The 22,132-nt window shown below is 35.4% G+C and overlaps 1 protein-coding gene and 1 pseudogene across 1 annotated transcript; both read left to right on the top strand.

Moving 5' to 3' along the window:
* The first annotated feature begins 13,503 nt into the window (after positions 1–13,503).
* Positions 13,504–14,202, top strand: LOC113305503. Its single transcript, XM_026554546.1, has one exon. It carries the CDS (start codon positions 13,504–13,506, stop codon positions 14,200–14,202), a length of 699 nt encoding a protein of 232 aa, XP_026410331.1.
* Positions 14,203–19,534: 5,332 nt separating this feature from the next.
* LOC113286021 lies at positions 19,535–21,595 on the top strand (annotated as a pseudogene).
* The last annotated feature ends 537 nt before the right edge of the window (positions 21,596–22,132 follow it).

Below are 22,132 nucleotides of genomic sequence, written 5' to 3' on the forward strand. Positions count from 1 at the left end.
CTTTGATGAAATCATTTAACCTACGGTGAGAGATCATATAACACTAACCCTAACTTTTTCCTCCACTGCTCCACGTCCAAAACTATTCTTCTCCCCCTTCGTGTAAATCAGTTTCCTACATAAAACAAAATCTCAAAAACAACATGTTAATTCACTGAATCTCCAATTTCTAAATGAAACAAAACTTAACCTAGCTTACTCAACCAAATCAATACCCCAATTTATGAATCAAACAAAACCCTAACTTACAGAACCAAATTAAAACCCTGATTTCACCAAATCGAAATTCCTATATATGAATCAAAGAAAACCCTTATTTATTGCGTCAAATTGAAATCCAATTTCTTAATTAAAACCCTATTTTCATTAAATGGGAACCCAACTGGTGGTTTGGTGATGGTATAGTGGTGGCGATGTTTAGGAAGAAATTAACAATTGAGAATTGGAATGGAGAATTTTTTTTGTCTAATTGATATGCTTGTTTTTTTTCATGAATGGGTTTCTTTGTTTTTTTCTGTATAATAAGAAATTATATGATAGTGTATATAGATTGAGAGGTATAGATGATATCTCAGTGAACGAGATTAAGTCTCTTACATGTTTTTCAAAATTGTGTCCGATTACTTATAGCTAGAACGAATTGTTTTATTGATTTTGATTATTTTGATAACCGTTTTGATTGGTGAACGGATTGAAATGGGATTTAATCATTCTTCAGGAAGCTTTGACCCCTTTCGATGAGTGAATCAAGCTATTTAGGTTCTTGTCGGAAAATGGCGTTGGTGGTGGAGTAAGTCTGTGACTATGAAGATAGAAAAGAGAAGAAGGTTGAGGAGTTGAGTTGGGTGGGTTAGAAATTATAAGAGTGTGAAAAATATGTGCGTGCGGTTATATGGGTAATTCAGTCCAAGTGAAGGGATATAATAGTCAATGTCTAAATATTTGGATTATAAATTTAATAAGAATTATACTTAACTCAGTCAAACACAGTCAATGGAAGTCAACGTGAATTCCAAGTACCAAACGCAAAGCTGGACAAATGTTAGACCAAACACTAAAGTTGGACAAAATGTAAGTACCAAACACCAAATAACCCTTATAAAAATGATAAATTGTTAATGCAGAATGGCTAAATCCCAGACCCAGAATGGATTTTTGTGTTACATGAGCCATACTATGAATGATGTTGAATTTTTATTGTTACTACTAAGCATAATTCATTCAAGTCTTGAATTTCTATTGTACTACTAAACATGTGAGCGTGCTGCTCTCTGTGTTGTACATTTTGAATTTGCTTTTTGTTTCTCTTACGGAGTAAGCTGGTCCATTGGATATAATAAGAGATTGTGGACACTCAATTCTTGATTGTATTGGAAGCTTAGTTTAAAACCGAGACTTGGATTTAAAGTTGAAATTTGTGTTATAGTTTACATTGGAGTAAATGTGGGATTTTGTTTTTGTTAAGTTATGAGGATTGTACGCATTTGGATTTGAGTTTACAAATATTTTTGCATATTGCTGTTGTGCCTTGGAAGTGGTATGTAAAGTGCCATAGATTCATTTTCTTAGTATGTCAGTACTAAGAAATTGTGAGAATTTCCTTTCTTTAGCTTTGCTGAGTAAAATTTTGAAATATCCTTGTATATATGTTCGTGTATTTGAGTATGATTTCGAAATTTTATATATGTTAGTGTTGAGAATGAATTTACTGGATGAGAACAATTGAATTTCTAGGCAGGTTGTTTGTTGTGCATCTGCTCCTTTATCTAGTACCCTGAACATGTGAGAGTGTTGATCTCTGTGCTGTATATTTCGTAAAGCAATTACTTGGTTCAGTTCTTGTGGCTTGTTTAACATAAATGTATGGTTTATCATATTGGAAGTTGGAACATTTGATGTAACAGGATTAAAAAAAATTGCCTATCAGTTTTATGAGACTGACAGATATAAAAAATTTCAGTGACTTAGCTGGTTAACCAAAAACCGAATGGTTTTATACAAAACCGAGTTGGAACCGAACCGAACAAAACCGAACTACCTTAATGGTTTCATTGGTTTTCATTATTAGAAAACCGAGTACTTTGGTTTCGGTTTTGGTTTTGTCAAAAATCGATGAAAACCGAACCATGTGCAGCCCTAATTACCACTACCTTTTCCACCAACATCACTACCGCCACCACCCACCAGCTGCATGCACCATCACTCACAACTACCACCCTAACGATACCCAATATCTATGGATGTATTTATTAACAAAGTTGTTATCTATTTAATGAGAGTATATAATTATTAAGATAATTAATAAGATATTTACTATGAGGGATTAATAAAATATTTATCATGAGAACATAATGAGACAATAATAATGTACACAGATTAATACCGTCAGACGGATTTCTAACTTTCAATAATAAACGTCATTTATAAACACTTACGTAAGGAACCATTGATTTACAACCAAGAGCTAGCACAGTTGGTTGGGTTGATTGTGTTCGCACAGCGACACACATGATCGATTCTCACAATACTCATATTTGTTGTCATTGATATGTAACCTACACTTTTCCTAATTAATAATTAAATTTTAATTATTTTTTTTTTTTTGATAAATAACGCAAATATCAAATATTTCGAGGATGATACCAAATCATCAAGCAAAGAAGGTTGAGCGGAAGTTTGTTCTTGGGTTTAAGTTCTTTTTTCTCTGTAGTCTAGCTATCTTCCCTTCCCAAATTTATTTGAGATTTAGGTTTACTCAAAAGTGGGGAACTAATAAAGTTTTTAATCCATTTCTCCTACCAGAGGTGAGTAAGAGAGTCTAAAAGATAGGTTTACTATTTTTAGCCGATCAAATTTCTCTGCTTTGCTTTTGACTTTTGAGATGGAAAAAAAGAAAATACATAATGCATTATTTCTCAATTAAAGCGTGTATTCTTGGGATTGACCACAACCTTGAATTTATCAATTGGGAGGGCAAATGAAGATCGCTCTTTAAGCTGACTAATTTAGCCAAACTTTGTTTTATAATGCAGAACAAAGAAACAGGAAAAAAAAGATCACCTAGCTAGAATATAACCCTTGTCGTAGCAGTACGACTCAATAATATAAGTTGTTTTATTGTGTACTGATTTTGACTTGCACCGTTCTTTTGCAATTATTCTATATAACGTGACTTTTAAGTGTTTTTTAAGGGTTATTTTGTCTTTGCTACTCAGATTTTGTCCAAGTTTTGAAGTTGGTTTAACATTTGTCCAACTTGGTGTTTGGTAGTTGAGAGAACGTTGACCCGCGTTGACTTAGTTAACTTTTGACTTCTGTTTAGTAATTGTTAAAATAATTATATAAAATGAATTTAATAAATGAGCTTACAATTATACCCTTCACTTTACTTCACATTTACATGATAATCAGGGAAAGAGAGAGAACCTATCTTTTATTCCTTCTACAAACTTCTGTCGGTGCCACCATCATAATTTGTCTCTCTACCACTGCATCCCCCGTCACCATCAAATTTTCTTTACCTGAGTAACTAACTCAATGCCCACATGACCCTAAATTGTTTTTGTAATTTGTTTCAGCGGATATCTGCAAGGGGGCTTCGTCACCATTACATTCCATTTCATTTCTGTATATACATCCAAAAGTGATCAAAATCAAGGGTTTTTTTTTAACAATTCGTGAATAAATCAAAGTGGGGAAAAGAGTATCGGTACTTACCTTGTTTGATACACCTTAAATAAAAAAATGGAAGAACCCTGACTTCAGGTATTTCTATATCAATTTAAAGCAACCGGAGTTTCTGCTGCACATGATTGCTAAATCTAACTCCATAAAAATCATTCACCAACACGAAAATCCTAATATGAATTCGAAGAGGCTAAAACCCATCTTTTAAATATTGGTCTCAATATTTTTCAATTATGTGGGATTTATACATAGTACCGAGAAAAATACTCTAAAGAACACATAACAAAGTCAAAGATTTCATCTTTTCAATCACATAAATTGTTTCTGAATCGAAAAAGAGCAGCCGAGCATAAACCCAATAATTCGATATAGTATTGAATGCTCAACAAACCTTAATCGACTCATGAATATCCAGGTCAACAACGCTTTTCTTCTTCACCTCATACCCTGGTGGTGGGTAAGAAAAGTAATGAGACATTTTATCTTCCAAGGGTATGAGGTGAAGAAGAAAATAGTTATTGCCTTTGGGTTGGTACACCCCTCAGCAATTTGGTACCCCCCATTAGCAGCCTTGTCAACAACAATCAAATCTCTTTATATTCTGAAGGAAATTGATTCACACCAGTCACCAGGTGATTCAAATCGAACTACTGAAAACTAATCCCAAATCTGATTAAGAATTGGTTCTTAAATCGAAATGGGAAGGAAACCAGAAATTAGGGTTAGGGTATTTCTTTCTCTCCCGGCAGCTGAGCTGAGAGCGTCAAAAGAAAATGTTGCAATCAAATGAGTATGAGTTTCTCAACATGAGAGAAGAGAGCATCCAGAATGTAGGCGGAGGAAAAAGAGTAGAGAATTTAATTGATTTGTTACATCAAGACCATAGATTCAATGTTTTTACCATCACTGTTTGATCACTGGCCCATTTCAAGGGTACAGTTGTAAACTTAGCATTTTTATATTATTTTTGTTCCACGAAATTAATTAAAATTTGGTCATAACAGTCAACGCGGTTCAACGTTTTTTTCAAGTACCAAACACCAAGATGGACAAATGTTAGACCAAATTCAAAACTTGGACAAGACCTGAGTACCAAAAACAAAATAACCCGTTTTTTAATTGTCATATATTTTCACCGAGTTTATTTTATCGCTAAGACGATCAACCACCTCTTCTTTGTTTTATAATGTTAACTGATTTGTAGCGACACATAATTAACAAAATATATTACTACTCACCAACACCTTCCACCACCACAAAATCACCTGACACCACTGTTTCCACCCCCATAGCTGGGTGTGTTTTTAATTTTTAATCACGAACGTCATGTATAAAGCTTAGATTGAACAAACTTAAGTCGCCAATTATTTTTTTATATTTTTGTTGTTATACCTCTTTTATATTGAAATGTAAGATATTTTATCTTAATGCTAAAAACCATAATTTATTCGATCGGGTACCATACATTGCAGGGATACCTTTTGGGTGATCCAATGGTCATGATCATATTGTCTTATAGTATGATTTAGTATCCTCCTCGAAATATTTAGGTTTTTTCCTTACCAATCGTGCTAAAAACATCCAATTATATCTATCACAATACAATGTTTCCCACAAAATTATTATTGTCAAGTAATATTCACCAACATCCATTTTCGTAAAAACCAGCCACTAATTCTTCCACCAACCAGTAATGTTACAACCTCAACCACTCACAAACACCTATCACTATTTCCACCACCCGGTCCATCCATTGCTTATTTTACTACCACCATTAATATTTAGAGAAAGAGATATTTTGTAAAAAGGTCCTACGTTTTACATCTAATTATGGTCTGGGTCGTAGAATATGCAGTTGATGCATTAGGGTCGTAGACTAACCAAAGACCGTTAGATAAATATTAGTTGACTTTCTTTATTTTGCTAAACACCCTCATCTTTTCCATTTTCCACCATTGTCGTTCAGTTTGAATTATCTTTTGTTCTAGCCTCTGTCAAGTCTTTGTTCTTGTTCTTCTTCTGGGCATGGCCTGACCTTCGCTATTTCTCATAAGGGGATCAGGTAAAGTGCCTATAAATAAACAACTTGGTGTTTACTCTTGTGTTCTCATGGGTGCTAACATCGGAGATGATTGCAAAATGGGTTCAACTTCAAAACCATCTGTTTAACATGTCAAAGCAAGTTACATTCGTTATCCAATGCGGTAGTATAAAAAAGTAGTTTTATTTATGCAGATTGCTATGGAGAAATTCATTGAACCAACGACTGGATACATAGAAGATAAAGAGGTTGCACAAAGATGGGTTCAATATTTTAAGACTCCATTGGTATCAACTGAGTTATCCATTAATAAAACGATCGTATTTATGCCATGAAATTTTAGTAACCTGTTATTTAATACCAATTTTCCAACCAATTTGGATATGTATGTAGAAGTTGTGGAACTCTTTTTTCGCTATTTCTTAGGTTCAGCGAGAAAGAGTCTCAGTATGCATTCAGGATGTTCGACGAAATGTCACTCTCTACTTTGTTAAATTTTAAACTATGATTAGGATATATTGTCATTTTACTATTTTCATAAGGGTATTTTAGTAACAAATAAAACAGTCAAAGTTAGTCTACGACCCTAAAGCATCAACCGCATCTTCTACGACCCAGACCCTAATTAGCCATAAAACTTACGACCCTTTTACAAAAATATCTCTAATATTTATTAATATAATTTTTTATAAAAGTATTTGTTAATAAAACTATGTAGGATATATTTGATTACTTAAGGGGCCATTTATAATTTAATATTAATTAATCATTCTTCATGAGCAATTAATGGAACACTAATTAATAAAACATTTTACTCAGTGGAATTAATGAGATTCTGATTCAGGGATCAACCACGGCCATTGATTTATGTTTGCAAGGACAAATCTTGACCACTCTTTATCTAGGGTAACTTAACCAAACTGTGCTTTGTATTCTAGATTATACCACGGCTTTTCGTAAACTTTGTACCGTTGAAAAGTATTTTAAAACACCTATGTAATGAATATAAACATGTCTATCAAATTATACATATTTTTTATAGTAACAATAATCAATTAAAAGGGTAGTTTTAGAAATATCCCCTTAATTAGGGAGATACCTCATCTATTTATGGGACAAAATTTAAAACCATCTAACTCATCTAATTTGGGACGGAGGGAGTATAATATAACCTATTATGGATTACCATCAATTTGTCTAAATACGCCCTTTGTTTTTTATTGAGAACGTGATGAGGTCGAAAATGCTAGGTTTACTGAGTCATTATCCCAACTAAAATCCCGCCAAAAACAATACATGGGACCCACTTCCACCCGTTGATAATCGCTTCCCTAAACCATCTGATCCCCTCTCAGGATCTTTTGTACGAGCAAATATTGGTAGGTGCAACACTCCTCGGTCGAGGTTTATTCTTGCATTCATGTGACTGACAAATGAGGAGAATTGAGAGGATCAGAATAGAATATAAAGAGTCGCTCTCACAGATGTGTCCTTGACCAAAAGATATCTGCCATGTATACATTAGAATTGTGCATATATCATCAGTTCAGCTATTGGATGTTATTTATTCATACAAATAGAATGCAAATGAGTTATATCGCATGAGGTTGCGTTCCAAGAGATTGAAGTGGCTGATCCTTTCGTATTTCCTACTTCCATAACCACTGCCTCCATTTTTCACAAACTCTGATAACATTGCTTCCATATTTCTTTGAGTTGTCTTTCAGGAAAATTCATTTTCAACAATAATCACCACATTCTTGATTTCCGTGTAAATAGTATACTGACAGATTAGTGGATCTTCGTTGGCTACATATTGTTTGAAGAGGAAAAAAGATAAAATCGAACCACTCAAGTGAATTCACCATCCACTTTATTTGCATAGAATCCATTTGCTCTAACCTCCATTTCAGCCTCTTGCTATTATGATAATTTGCTTCTCAATCATTTCACTTTATCTAAATGATGGAGTTTATTTATGATGATTATTGTGTTTTTAACTTTGGTATTTTTTTGGAATAGGTAGATCGATCAAAAGAGGATTTGCTAGATTTCATTTGTCCTCCAAAACTCCTGTCTCCATTATGGTGTCTAGATTCTTCTCTTTACATTTGTTCCAAAAAAATCTCTGAAGCTGTTGTTGAGGAGATTAAATGATTTCTCAACAGTTCATAGCTTATGCTAACATATTAATGATGCTCGTTTGGAAAATTATATCATCATCCAAATCTCTCACTGATGTCAAGCAAATCAGTGGGAAAATTGACTACATAGATGTTACTGTGGTTGATACCTATATGTTTGAGCAAGAGTTTGATGTTATTGTAATTGATATTATAAAGTTTTTGTGAAACATTTATTAATAAATGGCGGAAGCGTATGTAAATAAAGTTTTGGCACACCTTTTAGTGTATTTCCTGATGTTGAATAATTGCTTTTCACTTGAAGATACTATAAATATAATAATCGATAATATAGTAATTTCAGGAAAGGTTGAACCCGTTGATTGTTTTGGAGTTATTTGTATTTTTTAAGAAAAAATAAAAATAAAAAAAGTTTACGATTCAAATCAAATTGGGTCAACAAAATCTTAAGTTTACATATCACTAAGATTATATGTAGTAAATCTATGTTTTATAATTTGAATCCAATATCATACCAAATAATATATTTTCAACATTTATGAAAACTAAAAATCTCATCATTCTGTTTTAAAACTTAATATGAATAGTTTTGAAATTTGAAAAAATACAGAAAAAAGTCAATTTATGCAATTATAGAACTTCCTAAGAAAGGTGTAGAATATTGAACATATTCATTATTTAATATACTTCCAATTGTACCTATCATACATGTAACTATCTTTTGGCATATTTTTCTTGAAGAATTTTCTTTCATATATAAGTATATATATGTGTGTATATTATTATTAACAAATATTCATATCATAATAAATATCATTCTAACAATGGAGCCTACCCTGTAAGAGTAGATAAATGTTGTAGTTGTTATCAAATTTTGAATTATATTTAAAATTTTCCGCTTTTATATAGTATTTTCATCGCTCGATTTCAAAATATTATATCATTTACTTTACTTACTACAATTCTAATTCACCGAACAACATTAGAGGTTGAGTTCAAATTTCGGAGAACCCCCTCTAATATAGTTCATTTTCATTTCTCATTTTCCCACTTTTTGAAAATCTTTTCTTTTCATAATTTTTAAACTTGTTCGATCTCAACATGGTTGTGTTGTATTTCGCAAAGTTTGCGTTTCAATTCAACTTATTGTCAATTATCTAGTCTTCATTTCTTTATTATCTTTTTAAATTTGAATTTATTTGTTATAAGATCCGATCATTTCCTTACAATTTCAATAAGAGTTTATTTGTTATATGTATATCTTTTTGTTGTTGCAAACACTAAACATTGAACTACATGTAGTTCTTATGCATGCCACTACAACCACATGTAATTAACAATGCCTTTCATGAATAATACTATGTGCCAAATATACCCTAAATACGAAACACGACCACATAAAAATGCAAAAGATAAATAGAGAAAGACAAAAGATAATTAAAATTTGTAATCACTTTCTTTATCTTAAATACCTATATGTTTGAGCAAGAGTTTGATGTATTGTAATTGATACTATAAAGTTTTTGTGAAACATTTGTAAGAAATGACGGAAGCGTCTGTAAATAAAGTTTTGGCATACCTTTTAGTGTATTTCATGATGTTGAATAATTGCTTGTCACTTGAAGATACTATAAATATAATAATCGATAGTAAAGTAATTTCAGGAAAGGTTGAACATGTTGATTGTTTTGGAGTTATTTGTGTTTTTTAAGGAAAAATAAAAGAAATAAAAAAAAATCACGATTCAAATCAAATTAGGTCAACAGAATCTTAAGTTTACGTATCATTAAGATTACATGTAGTCAATCTATGTTTCATAATTTGAATCTGATATAATACCAAATAACATATTTTCAACATTTATGGAAACTAAAAATCCCATCATTTTGTTTTAAAACTTAATAAGAATAGTTTTGAAATTTAAAAAAATACAGAAAAAAAAGTCAATTTATGCAATTATAGAACTTCCTAAGAAAGGTGTACAATATTGAACATATTCACTATTTCGTATACTTCCCCTTGTACCTATCATACATGTAACTATCTTCCCCTTGTACCTATCATACATGTAAATAACTTTTTCCATATTTTTCTTGAAGAATTTTCTTTCATATATAAGTATATATGTGTGTATATTATTAACAAATATTCATATCATAACATGTCATAATAAATATCATTTTGACAATGGAGCCCACCCTGTAAGAGTAGATAAATGTTGTAGTTGTTATCAAATATCGAATTATATTTAAAAATTTACGCTTTTATATAATATTTTCATCACTCAATTTCAAAATATTATATCATTTACTTACTACAATTCTATTTCACCAAACAACATTGGAGGTTGAGTTTAAACTTCGAAGAACCCCCTCTAATATAGTTCATTTTCATTTCTCATTTCCCCACTTTTTGAAAATCTTTTATTTTCATAATTTTTAAACTTGTTCAATCTCAACATGGTTGTGTTGTTATTTTGCGAAGTTCGCGTTTTAATTCAACTTATTGTCAATTATCTAGTCTTCATTTCTTTATTAAAATTTGAATTTATCTGTTATAAGATCCAATCATTTCCTTACAATTTCAATAAGAGTTTATTTGTTATTTGTGTATCTTTTTGTTGTGCAAACACTAAACATTGAACTACATGTAGTTCTTATGCATGCCAATACAACCACATGTAATTAATAATGCCTTGCATTAATAATACTATGTGCCAAACATACCCTAAACACGAAGCACGACCACAGAAAAATGCAAAATATAAATAGAGAAAGACAAAATATAATTAAAATTTGTAATCACCTTCTTTATCTTATTCAAATCAAACCGACTTAAGTCATTGTAACCTTACCCAACTCACAGTGAAACTCATACTTATAACACTTAGAGTATGTAGGCATTTTTTGAACCACGTTAATCTTTGGCGTTACTTATTTTTCCACATTTCAGTACTTTATTTACTTATACATATGCTAATGTATTGTTTGTTGTGTCCGTGAGTTTAATATCGTCTAATCTTATGTAGTTGCTAGAAAACTAGTAGTTACAGACTCTTTTATGCCGTTAAGAAATTTATAACTACATGTTTTACTAAAAATATGTAGTCATGTATGAAAAGAAACATCCCAATCAATCTATACTTGGGGAAACATTCCTGGAAACCTATCGTGACCGCGATGACCAAGCAACAACTTTTGATCGCTAGCGTAGTTATGTTATTAGAGAGCAGGAAAAACATCTGATCTATGAGAAATTCCGTGTCAAGGTTAGTTGTTACATTTTATTTTCGGAGAAAGTAGTTTTGATTTTTCTTATTATTGAGTATCTTGTTTAATACATGGTCTACAATCGAAATAGACCAACTTAAAAACACCCGAAAATATGACAATAATTTTTCTTTTCAAAGGCAAGTTGTTTTAGATATGCTTAAAAAAATTGCTTTAGATTGTAAAAATATGAGCATAATCTTGTTTTTTTTAATTATTGTTTCACCTTAGTTTGAGTCCAAGATTGCAAAATCTTACAACGCCCCCCCCCCCCCCCATTGATGCTTCTAGCTATCCAAAACCACTTTATTTTTCCTAATACACGTATTTCCTTCAAGTAGAGATTGTATACTGCGTCCATGCCGAATTCCCTTCTCGATCAGAGCTTGTTATTGCATTTGGTAGGGAATTGCAGATTCAACAAAAGTACAAAATTGCCACATGATTCATGCCACTTGTTTTGAAGGTTCTTTTCGAGGCGCCAAGAGAGTTTGGGTTTGTAAAGATTCGTCTATGTTTTCCGCTACCAAAAGCGTAGTTTTTATCTTCTATTTGACAATCAGAGCCACTTTAAGTTTTTTTTACTTCTGATTTTATTGTTCATTTCAGTCATTTTCCTTGTTATAGAGATCAGAGTTAGTGTTTCAATTATAAATTATAAATTTTCACCCTTCTTTTGTGAAAGGGTTTTATTTGTAAAAACAAAGAAAAATCCCCTACGAAATTGAAAACAATACAAAATAAGATAAGGTGTAGAAACTGAGTCGTCTGCAAACCCTAAACCACCGTCTGCAAACCTAACCTCGTTGGAAAACCACCTCTATACTCCCATCACCACCACCATCATCTCGATGGGTTAGGGTGGTGTTGGGCGTTCCCTGGGTTCGCTGTCAGTTTCCTTCTCTTGGTTTTTTCACGCCGGTTTCCATCTTGAGAACTTGTTGGTTTTTCTTTGTGGGTTTCCTGTTTGTATAGTTTTTGTTCTTTTTCTTTTCTTTCCTTTTCTTATTATCTTTCTGATTTGGCGAAAGACTGGTTACTCCACGAGATATTTATGCTCTTGGCTGTTTGATTGATTGGTTTGTGCTACAAGTGTTTGAACAATGTCTGCAGATAAGGGTGTCATTCTTTGTCCTTTCAAGGATTTTCATGGATGCCCAGATGGGGGGTGGGGAGTAAGGGATTTGTATGTTTAATCCTTCATCTGAAGAGATTACATCTCTGCAACATGGAGAGAAAGAATGCTCTACAATAAACCATCAGAAACGATTTGGATGTGTTCGTGGTCTTAGAAGAGACTATGAGGACATTGAAACAATGGATGTGTTTCGAATGCATGGGTATTCAGGCCTAGAGTAGGGCGTGTGAACACGGATCTACTGATATCAGGACTGCGACAGTTGACGGTAATATAGTTGAAACGATTTTAGGGGTACCTCGGCTTGGTTCCATTCAATTTCAGCTGGACAGTGATGTCGAGCTTAATGCTGAGACTGTAGACGTTATTTTCCGATCTACGATTCATACTGTGAAGAGCATCCCAAGAGGTTGCAGGTTGACATTTTCTCATACTCTAAAGGCAGCACTCTTGAAAGTTGCAGCAGAACCTAAGCTGGCCAGGAATTGGGTTAGACTACTTTTGTTGCCTCGTTGTACGCTGTGAGTTTTTAATCCTAAGGGGAGGGCATAATGCAAGTCTGGGAATCGTAAAGTGTTGCAACAGCAACAGATACTTCGCGCACTTGCAATATGGATTGAACCTGGTGGAATACATCTGTTGGTCAAAGGGGTTCTGCAAATAACACAAACTGGAGGGGTTAAGTGTGTCGACGATACGGAGGAAGAAAACCGGCTAAGCTCCAATGTCTCTACCTGTTTGCGCAAAGTTGCAGATGGGAACTTCACAGCTGCAGTCGAAGCTATCAGTTCTTCGGGGGTGGCGTCGAATAACGCAGAGACAAGGAAGGCGCTTGAAGATAAACATACGATCATGCCTCCTCCACGGAAACCAACTTTATCGCTTCATGAGACACCTTTACTTGCTGAGGGAGGAACTATTTTAAGTTGTATTAAGTCATTCCATAAGGGAATTTCATGCGGAAAGGATGGTCTTCGGGCATAACATTTATTAGATGCTTTTTGTGGAGACGATTCCACTGTTGCTGCTGATTTGGTTACAACGATAACAAAGGTAGTCAATTTATGGTTGAGAGGCAGATGCCCACTTAACCTTGCGAAGTTCATTGCTTCAACACCCTTAATACCTCTCCTTAAACCCGACAAAAGCATTTGTCATATTGTTGTTGGTACGATTTGGCGGTGTCTGGTGTCCAAAGTTGTCATGAAGGGGGTCGGTCAAGACATGGCATCTTACTTACAAGATTTTCAGTTTGGGGTGGGTGTATCAGGAGGTGCTGAGGCGATCCTACACGCTGTGAACAGGTATTTTAATAAACATCATATGGATGCTAGCCTTACTATGTTAACCGTGGACTTCACCAATGCCTTTAATCTAGTTGACCGAACAACCATGCTCCTTGAGGTATGCAAGTTGTGTCCATCTATATCGCCATGGGTTGAATACTTGTATGGACAACCTGCAAGACTATATGTGGGAGATTATTATATTTATCCGTCTACAGGAGTGCAACAAGGAGACCCTCTAGGGCCATTGTTATTTGCTTTGGAGCTTCATCGGCTTATAGAAAATATAAATGAGCAGTGTTCACTATCATTACAGGCCTGGTATCTTGATGATGGTACTATTATTGGAGACACTACAGAAGTGGCAAAGGCGCTTGCAGTTGTTCAGACACAAGGACCTGAGCTGGGGCTTATATTGAATATTCGGAAAACCGAAATTTTCTGGCCTTCTTGTGATGACCGGAGATATGGGATGTTTCCTGTTGGAATCTCAAGGCCAGATAACGGGGTCAAACTATTGGGTGGTGCGGTCAGTATTGATGTTGAGTTTGTGAAAGAACTTGCCATTAGAAGAGCAGAGAAGGCAGTAGATTTAATGCAGGTTTATCCAAGCTCCATGATCCTCAGAGCGAATTGATACTCTTACGTGCTTGTATGGGAATCTCCAATCTGCTTTTTGGGCTTCGCATTTGCTGTCCAGAATATACTACAGATGTAGTAGATATCTTCGATAGAGTTTGAGAGAGATGGTGGAAGGTATTTTGGTTTGTGGAGGTCCGTTTTTTTGGGAATTCCAGTGAAGTTATCTACCCTGCCTATCATATATGGAGGTCTTGGTTTATACACCGCTAAGGAGGCGTCGCAATACTCTTTTCTTGCATCGCGGGTACAATCTTGGGGCCTACAAGATCACATATTAAGGAGCAGTAGAGTAGAAGGCATGGATGAAAATTTCCATAAGTCTTTGGAGACATTAAAAACAACTCTTCCTGATTATGACTTTAGCATCTTCACCAGCAAGGACACCGCCCCCCCTAGAGCACAAAGTAACTTGGAGAGTGCTCTTTTTGGTAAAGTAGTAAAGACATAGATAGAGTTTACGAGTTATCGGACAGACATAATGCGGTCTTTGGTTGCCTGCAAGCAGAGCATGCACATGATTTTCTTCTTTCTATTCCGATTGAGGGCCTTGGGCAAAAGATGTCACCTGTTGAGTACCAGTCCATCCTTAAATACAGATTAATGATCCCTCTGTACCCTTCGGATACACACTGTCCTGCCTGCATCACATGATGCTTAGACATGTACGTGGAACATGAAGTCCATTGCAAGGTAGATCCTGGGTTTAAATATAGACATGATCATGTGAGAGATACTTTGTATGATTTCTTGTGGAGAGCTGGTATTTCAGCAAAGAAAGAAGTGGCGGTCAACTTCTTGACAAACCTACTTGAAGGGAGGTCAACACTTAGGCTAGCATACGTTCCTATTTTTGGGTGGGATGATTGAAAACATGCATGTGTTGACCTCACTGGTGTTTCTCCGTCAGTAGGCATTGGACATGGCACCTTCACAGTTGGCCAAGCAGCGTTGAGAGCTTCCTCGGGTAAGATGGCAAAGAATGGGAAAGCGTGTATTGATAATGGACATGCTTTTATTCCCTTTTCTTTTGATACTTTCGGTTTTTTGGCTCCAGAGGCGGTTGGACTTCTCAAGAGAGTCCAGAAAGTCATGCACAGTAATGTCATGACTCCTGGGTCGAGAGAGTTTGTTTTTAAAAGGATAGGTTTTGCAATTCAAAAAGGGCTTGCGGCGCAGCTTGTTGCTCGCTTGCCTGCTATGTAAACGACTAATTATTGAATTACGAGAAAAATGGACATTAATTTTTATTCGGTTTTGGATTTTAACTAATATTTGTTATGGATAACCAAATTGTTCGAACAAATTTTGCAGTGTAACTGTAGCACAACGACTTTTGCATCTCATGATATTAACAAAGTCGAAAACTTATTGAAAATCTATGAAGCTATGGGGACTTAAACCTTCAGTCTTGATCATGTTTTGTGCATAAAACTAAGGTAACTTATTTTTCTTGGAAAGCCTTCATAAAAGACTGGTATAGATATACAATCCTACTCGCATTGGGGAATCAACATTTTCAATTCGGGCCACTTGTCTCTAAACAAAATTGCAAGTGTCATTCTCAGAAGTTAGTCAGGTACAAGATTTTATGTCACAATGGCAATGGTAAATTTTAAGTTTACGGTGAAGATCTTTTGGCCACGAGGCATATGGAAAAATAATCCTGTTTTCACCAGTAATATCAATAATTAAAAAAATGCAAGTTGAATAGAACAACAAAAGCAAAACTACAAGCACAAAACTCATCAACAACAACAAAAAAAAAGTACAAGATTAATGAATACGAAAATTTGGAATCCAATTTCTTACTTTCAAAACTTGATCTAACACTTCCCATGTTCCAGATTTGATGTATTGTTTATCTTCTTCATTATCTAATTTAATTGTAAAGAATCCTTTTCCTAGAGGAATCAGTTGACATTTACCCTTTAGTTTCCATTGACTACTTAAAATAGAAGAAGCATCTAAAAGCTTGATTCGAAGTAAATCTAATCGACCAATCAAAGAAAATATCCAAACATCAAAGTAAATCATTATCCAGATTGATTGATGGATGAACTTCGGAGGATTTAGATAAATCAATAACCGAATGATTCATCTCTAAATCACTACGTTTGTTTCCAAAATTTATATTAATGTCCCTCATCGAGATCTAATAACTTCTAGTCAGATAAGCAAAGGCCAATCATTGTTACCTTCACTAATCTGAGAAATCAAAACAAAATTAATGTTTGCACCACCTGAATTAATGAAGCCGAGACACTGAAATCGAAAAACGCGAAGAAATTTTCCCCCCGAGTTGCAGAGTTCAACTCAACCGATCCTCCTGCTCGAACCTTCTCCGGAGGTAGAGTTAGTAAATAGATTAAAAACTTAAAAATTAGTTGGTCATTTTATATTTTAACCTATTTTCTAGCGGTCAAGACAGTCAACCGTGGTCTTGTGACCCAAACTCTAATTAAAATATTTTCGTGACCCAAACGCAATTATGATCACTTTTTTGTGACCCAAAGTCAAAATATCCCTTATTTTTACTTTGTGTTGCACATTTAAATTTCAGGGTGCTAAATGCTAATGTAAACCACGGACATAATGGGTTCTTATGGAAAACCTAAGCCCATAGAAATTCAGTCCATGGGGACACTTCTGACTTGTCCCTTCCCTTCCCTAATCCTACACCATGTTTGGTTACTCCTGACTCATCTGAGTCGTTTGTATCTGAATCATCTGGATCTGAGTGAAATCACCTGACTCATCTGGATCTGAGTCGATATGTTTGTTTTGAGTTAGATCTGACTCATCTGACTCGGAAATAAGTGAGTCAGTGGTTTGGTCCCATGAGTCAGGGGTATTTTGTTACCTGACTCAAATGAGTCCGAGTCAGGGGTTATGTCTGAGTCAGAGGTCGAGTCAGATCTGACTCAAAATGGAAAACAAACGGTCTGACTGCTGACTCGGTCCGAGTCAGGAGTTGACTCAGATTCAAACGCCGAGTCAGCTGCAAACAAACAAGTTCCTAGTTGTCTTTAGAGATACTCTCTTCCTCAAGAAAATCTTAAAAACTGAAACAAAAATCCCTTGCATATCGGATTGCCGATCCAAACCCAAGACCTGGAATTTCCTACATATAAAATTGCTTATACAGGGATAAGATAAGTAAAAGAGCCTTTTTCATATCGTCCTTGAAACTACCTAGATACTTTGATTTGTATATATTGATATTGTGATTATGGGGAATGAAAAGAAGAATGGTTTTGTTAATTTGCTTGTTCCATTGGCAGTTGGTTCAGCAAGTTTATGGTTTGCATTACGAACAACAAGGAAGTTGAATTCCATCGAAGAAAAACATAACAAGTTTATTGAAAGATTTGATTCTTTTGAAGAGGGGAATATCAAAAATTTGTTGAACTCTATGATAGGGAGCCTAGTTTGGCTAAGGTTCAACGTGCATCATCAATCACACTTAAGTTTTTCTTTTTTTTGTCCTCTGAAACATGGTTGATTATACTTAAGGCTATATTCAAATTTAAGAGAGTTTTACTGCTAGCTTGGTCGGTTAAGAGGTTGAAACTAGCCCTATATGATTTGATTTTTGCTTATGCCTGTGTTGCTTGGGTGTGTTTGGAATTTAATTTAGAAAGCTGTTTAGTTTTAATTGTGGCGTTTAGTTTTTAGTGTTTAGAGTCTAATTGCGTACGTTATAGTTAGATGCCTATATTCCTTTCATGGTGTCTTTGGAAGGAGTAGAGGTGCTTTCCGCAACTATGACCAGCTTATTGAGGTTGCACTCAAGAAAAAAGCAACAGCGGATGAAGCTACTGTATTTTTGCAAGAGCGGCTCCAAAACGTAGGCCTAGGCAATCCATCTGTTTAAACCTGCATTTTGTGAGGAGTAGAATGAAAAATGAGAGGTTTGGTTTGGGGCAATCCGAGAATTGAACTCGGGACCTCTCGCACCCTAAGCGAGAATCATACCACCACCCTTATGTTCTCAACGTAGAGCTGAGGCTATGAGTTGACAATTTAGTGTGTTTCGAGTCCGATCTGTGGAGTTTGTAAGACGTACTTGATTCGGATTGGAATATTATGTTCATTTATTCATGCAAAACTTAAGCTATAAAACAAAAACAAACCAAAAGATACATTTCTAATAGAGGTTAATTGCAGAACCTTCATTACAGCTTTTCCTGGAACGACAGAGGTCGCTCGTTCATAGCTTAAGAGTCTTACTCTTACACCCTAAACGAGAATCAATGGGTCCTATTTTTTGGTTTTGAACATTTATCAAAACCTGTATTTACCTGAACCACTCTTAATCTCTGGGAACATTTGAGGTGCCATTGCTTCGGCCTAGTAGGGAAAACTTCGATGGGAGCTGGAAGTTAAAATACGGGGGAAATGTCTGCTTCACGGGAAATTTGAGGAAAATGGCCAGACTGAATTATAACTTTGTTTGTCCACAGTGTCTGCAGTTGGTTTTCCAGAAACAAAAATTGTTGCTTTCACATAGTTAGCCCATTTGGTAGCCTTGCTTGGTTTAAACATAAATTTGATTACTAGAATTTAATGTAAAATTCTTTAGCTTATGAATGCAGAATTAGAATCAAGAGTGATATGAGAAACTACAAAAATCTTCATATTCGGAAATCTTTTGGTATTGGGTCAGAAGTGTATAACAACCAAGGCCTGTTCTATATAGTTGGGAACATCCTTTTGACTGTCAAATTTTTACGAGGCAATCAAGGTTTATCTGGAGCTAGGTTTAGTGATTTCACATCTACCGAAGATTAATTAGCACTTTCCCTAGGCTTCCAGCCTTACCAAAGATTTAATGCCATTCTGAATTTAGTCAATAATCTCTTGGTGAGTTAAATGAAAAAGTTCACTAAGCAAGCTCGTTTCTGTGCACAGATTAACACCTATATTTATGGTTTGTAGTTATTCATTTTATCTCATGCATGAAGCCATGAAGCGTTCATTCCCGAGCTTTACAAATTCTTTTCATTAAATTTTTCGAGCTATCCATATTCTCTGTGAAAAGAAGATAGTCGTAGAGACTTAAATTTCTACATTCAAACTTCCACTATAAATTCCTCGGCACTGCAGTAGCATTGCCTAATTGCATTTATACTTATTGAATAATGCTGCATGCGTGAAGCAGTTCCCGAGCGTTACAAATTTCTTTATCATTTTTTTTCGAACCGTGAGCTATCCATATTCTCTATGCATGGTAGACAGTGATAGAGACTTAAATTCTCTATTCTGAGCTTCCCTTATAATATCCTAGCAGATCCTCAACTTTGAATCACCTCTTTCTCCCTCTCATTCAGCATCAACTTCACTTCATAACAAAATGAAATTGCCTGGCATAAACAGTGAAACCAAACTAGAAGAATATGTAGAGAACTCAACACCTTTAATCTCAAACTTCAATGACCGCATACGTCCACTGCTCGATGCCGTTGACAAACTTCGTCATTTGAAAGTCATGGATGAAGGAATACAACTTCCTACCATTGTTGTAGTCGGGGATCAATCTTCTGGCAAATCGAGTGTGCTGGAATCCTTAGCTGGTATTAGTCTTCCGAGAGGCCAAGGAATCTGTACTCGTGTTCCACTGATAATGCGTCTCCAGAATCACTCTTCACCTGAACCGAAGCTTCACTTGGAATTTCATGGGAAGGAGGTCCCTACGGATGAGGCGAGCATTTCTGAAGCAATTTCTTCTGCAACTGACGAGATTGCAGGCGATGGTAAATGCATTTCCAATACCCCTCTTACTCTTGTGGTGAACAAAAAGGGAGTTCCAGATCTTACAATGGTAGATTTACCTGGCATTACAAGAGTTCCTATTCATGGTCAGCCTGAAGATATATACGAACAGATTAGTAATATTATTATGGAGTATATTAAACCAAAGGAAAGCATTATACTTAATGTTTTATCTGCCTCAGTTGATTTTCCTACTTGTGAATCGATTAGGATGTCTCAGAAAGTCGACAAAACTGGTGAGAGAACTCTGGCTGTCGTTACCAAAGTCGATAAATCTCCAGAAGGTTTGCTCGAGAAAGTTACTGCTGATGATGTTAATATTGGTCTTGGTTATGTTTGTGTGAGGAATCGTATTGGGGATGAGACATATGAGGAAGCAAGGACTGAGGAGGCTAGATTGTTTCATTCACACCCATTACTCTCGAAGATTGATAAATCTATTGTGGGTGTACCAGTTTTGGCTCAAAAGCTGGTGCAAATACAGGCAGCAAGTATTTCTAATTTCTTACCTGATATAGTGAAAAGGATTAATGAAAAGCTTAACCAAAATGCAGCTGAACTTAATAACATGCCAAAAAATCTTTCTAGCATTGCTGATGCTGTAACAGCATTCATGCGTGTCCTTGGATCTGCCAAGGAAACTTTAAGGAAGATCCTCATCACTGGAGAATTCAATGAGTTCCCAGATGAAGGAAATATGCACTGCACAGCTCGGTTGTCCGAGATGCTAGATGCATACGCTGCTGATCTGGAGTCCATGTCTCCGTGGAATAACAATAAAGATAGTTTTTTAACGGAGGAAGTTAAGGTTCTATGTGAAACGAAGGGTATTGGGCTTCCTAACTTTTTACCTCGTACATCTTTTCTCACAATCTTACAAAGAAGAATTGAGGTAGTGGCAGAAATTCCAATCCAGTTTGCACAAAAGGTTTGGAATTATGTGGAAGATGTGTTTGTCCGCGTACTCACAATGAAATCCCAAAGTTATCCACAGCTTCAATCTTTTACTAGATGGGCAGCTCACAATCTGATGAGGAAAGTAAGGAACCAATCTATTGAACGGGTGAAGGAGATTGTTGAAATGGAGAAAATGGCAGACTATAGTTGCAGTCCTGATTACATTAATACCTGGACTAGGCTAATGTTGCAGCAGCAGCGGTTCAAGGATATCCTAAATGGCGGGTCAAATCCTAAGAAATTAAACTTTGAAATGTTAGGTGATGTTGAATTTGGTCATCTGCAGGACACACAGATTGTTCAACAAGCCTTTGATATTAAGATGAGATTGATGGCATATTGGAAGATTGTTCTCCGGAGGTTGGTCGATAATATGGCCCTTCATCTGCTTTTTACTGTTCAAAATCTAGTTAACAAGGATATGGAGCAAGATATTACGAGTGAACTCATGGGTGGTCCTAGTGGTTGTGGTGGTATTGGAAGGATGCTGGAAGAATCACCTTCTGTGTCATCCAAACGAGTCAAGCTGAACCGAAGCAAAAACTGCTCAGGGACTCCAATGATGTGGTTTCCAAGATTATTGATCGCATTTCTGTCTATGGCGATGGTGAAGGTTCAAACTAGGGACTTCTGTTTGCTGCATCTGATGGTGATCTGTTATGTTTTTAGTTCTATTTCATTTTCTGTTTTCTTAGTTCGCTGTCTGAGTTTAAGAAGTTGAAGTCTGTTTCTGGTGTGGTTTGGGTTTTCAGTTGGAGCTAGGAGTTTGCTAATATTCTGTTGGTTTCTATGTTGGTGGTTTTTATCTTTAATATATCAATGAGTTTGGTTTAGTATATCATCTGTTATTTCAAGCAATCTGAAATTTTTAAGATCAGTGAAATAATGCTGTTTCAGAAAATGGTATATGCTAATTACCTGTATATGCCCTCTTGAACCAAGATGTGGTGCTGCAACAGTTATAAGTTCATAGGCTCCAATCTAGCAACTTTGACTATCAATTTCTTTTCTAGGCATGCACTTCCGATTCCATCACCACTACGATCTCCATTTCCTTCAGAAAGATTGTGCTCTGGGTTTGAAGAATAGTGCCTACCAATAGCATACCTTGCTATGGTCTTCGTTTTACTACAGAGAACACCTGAAACAACAGTTTTGTTCTAAGCGTTCAATCAAACAAGAAACCTGAGAGGAAC

The sequence above is a fragment of the Papaver somniferum genome, chromosome 1, assembly GCF_003573695.1.
Source record: "Papaver somniferum cultivar HN1 chromosome 1, ASM357369v1, whole genome shotgun sequence".
Taxonomy (NCBI): Eukaryota; Viridiplantae; Streptophyta; class Magnoliopsida; order Ranunculales; family Papaveraceae; genus Papaver; species Papaver somniferum.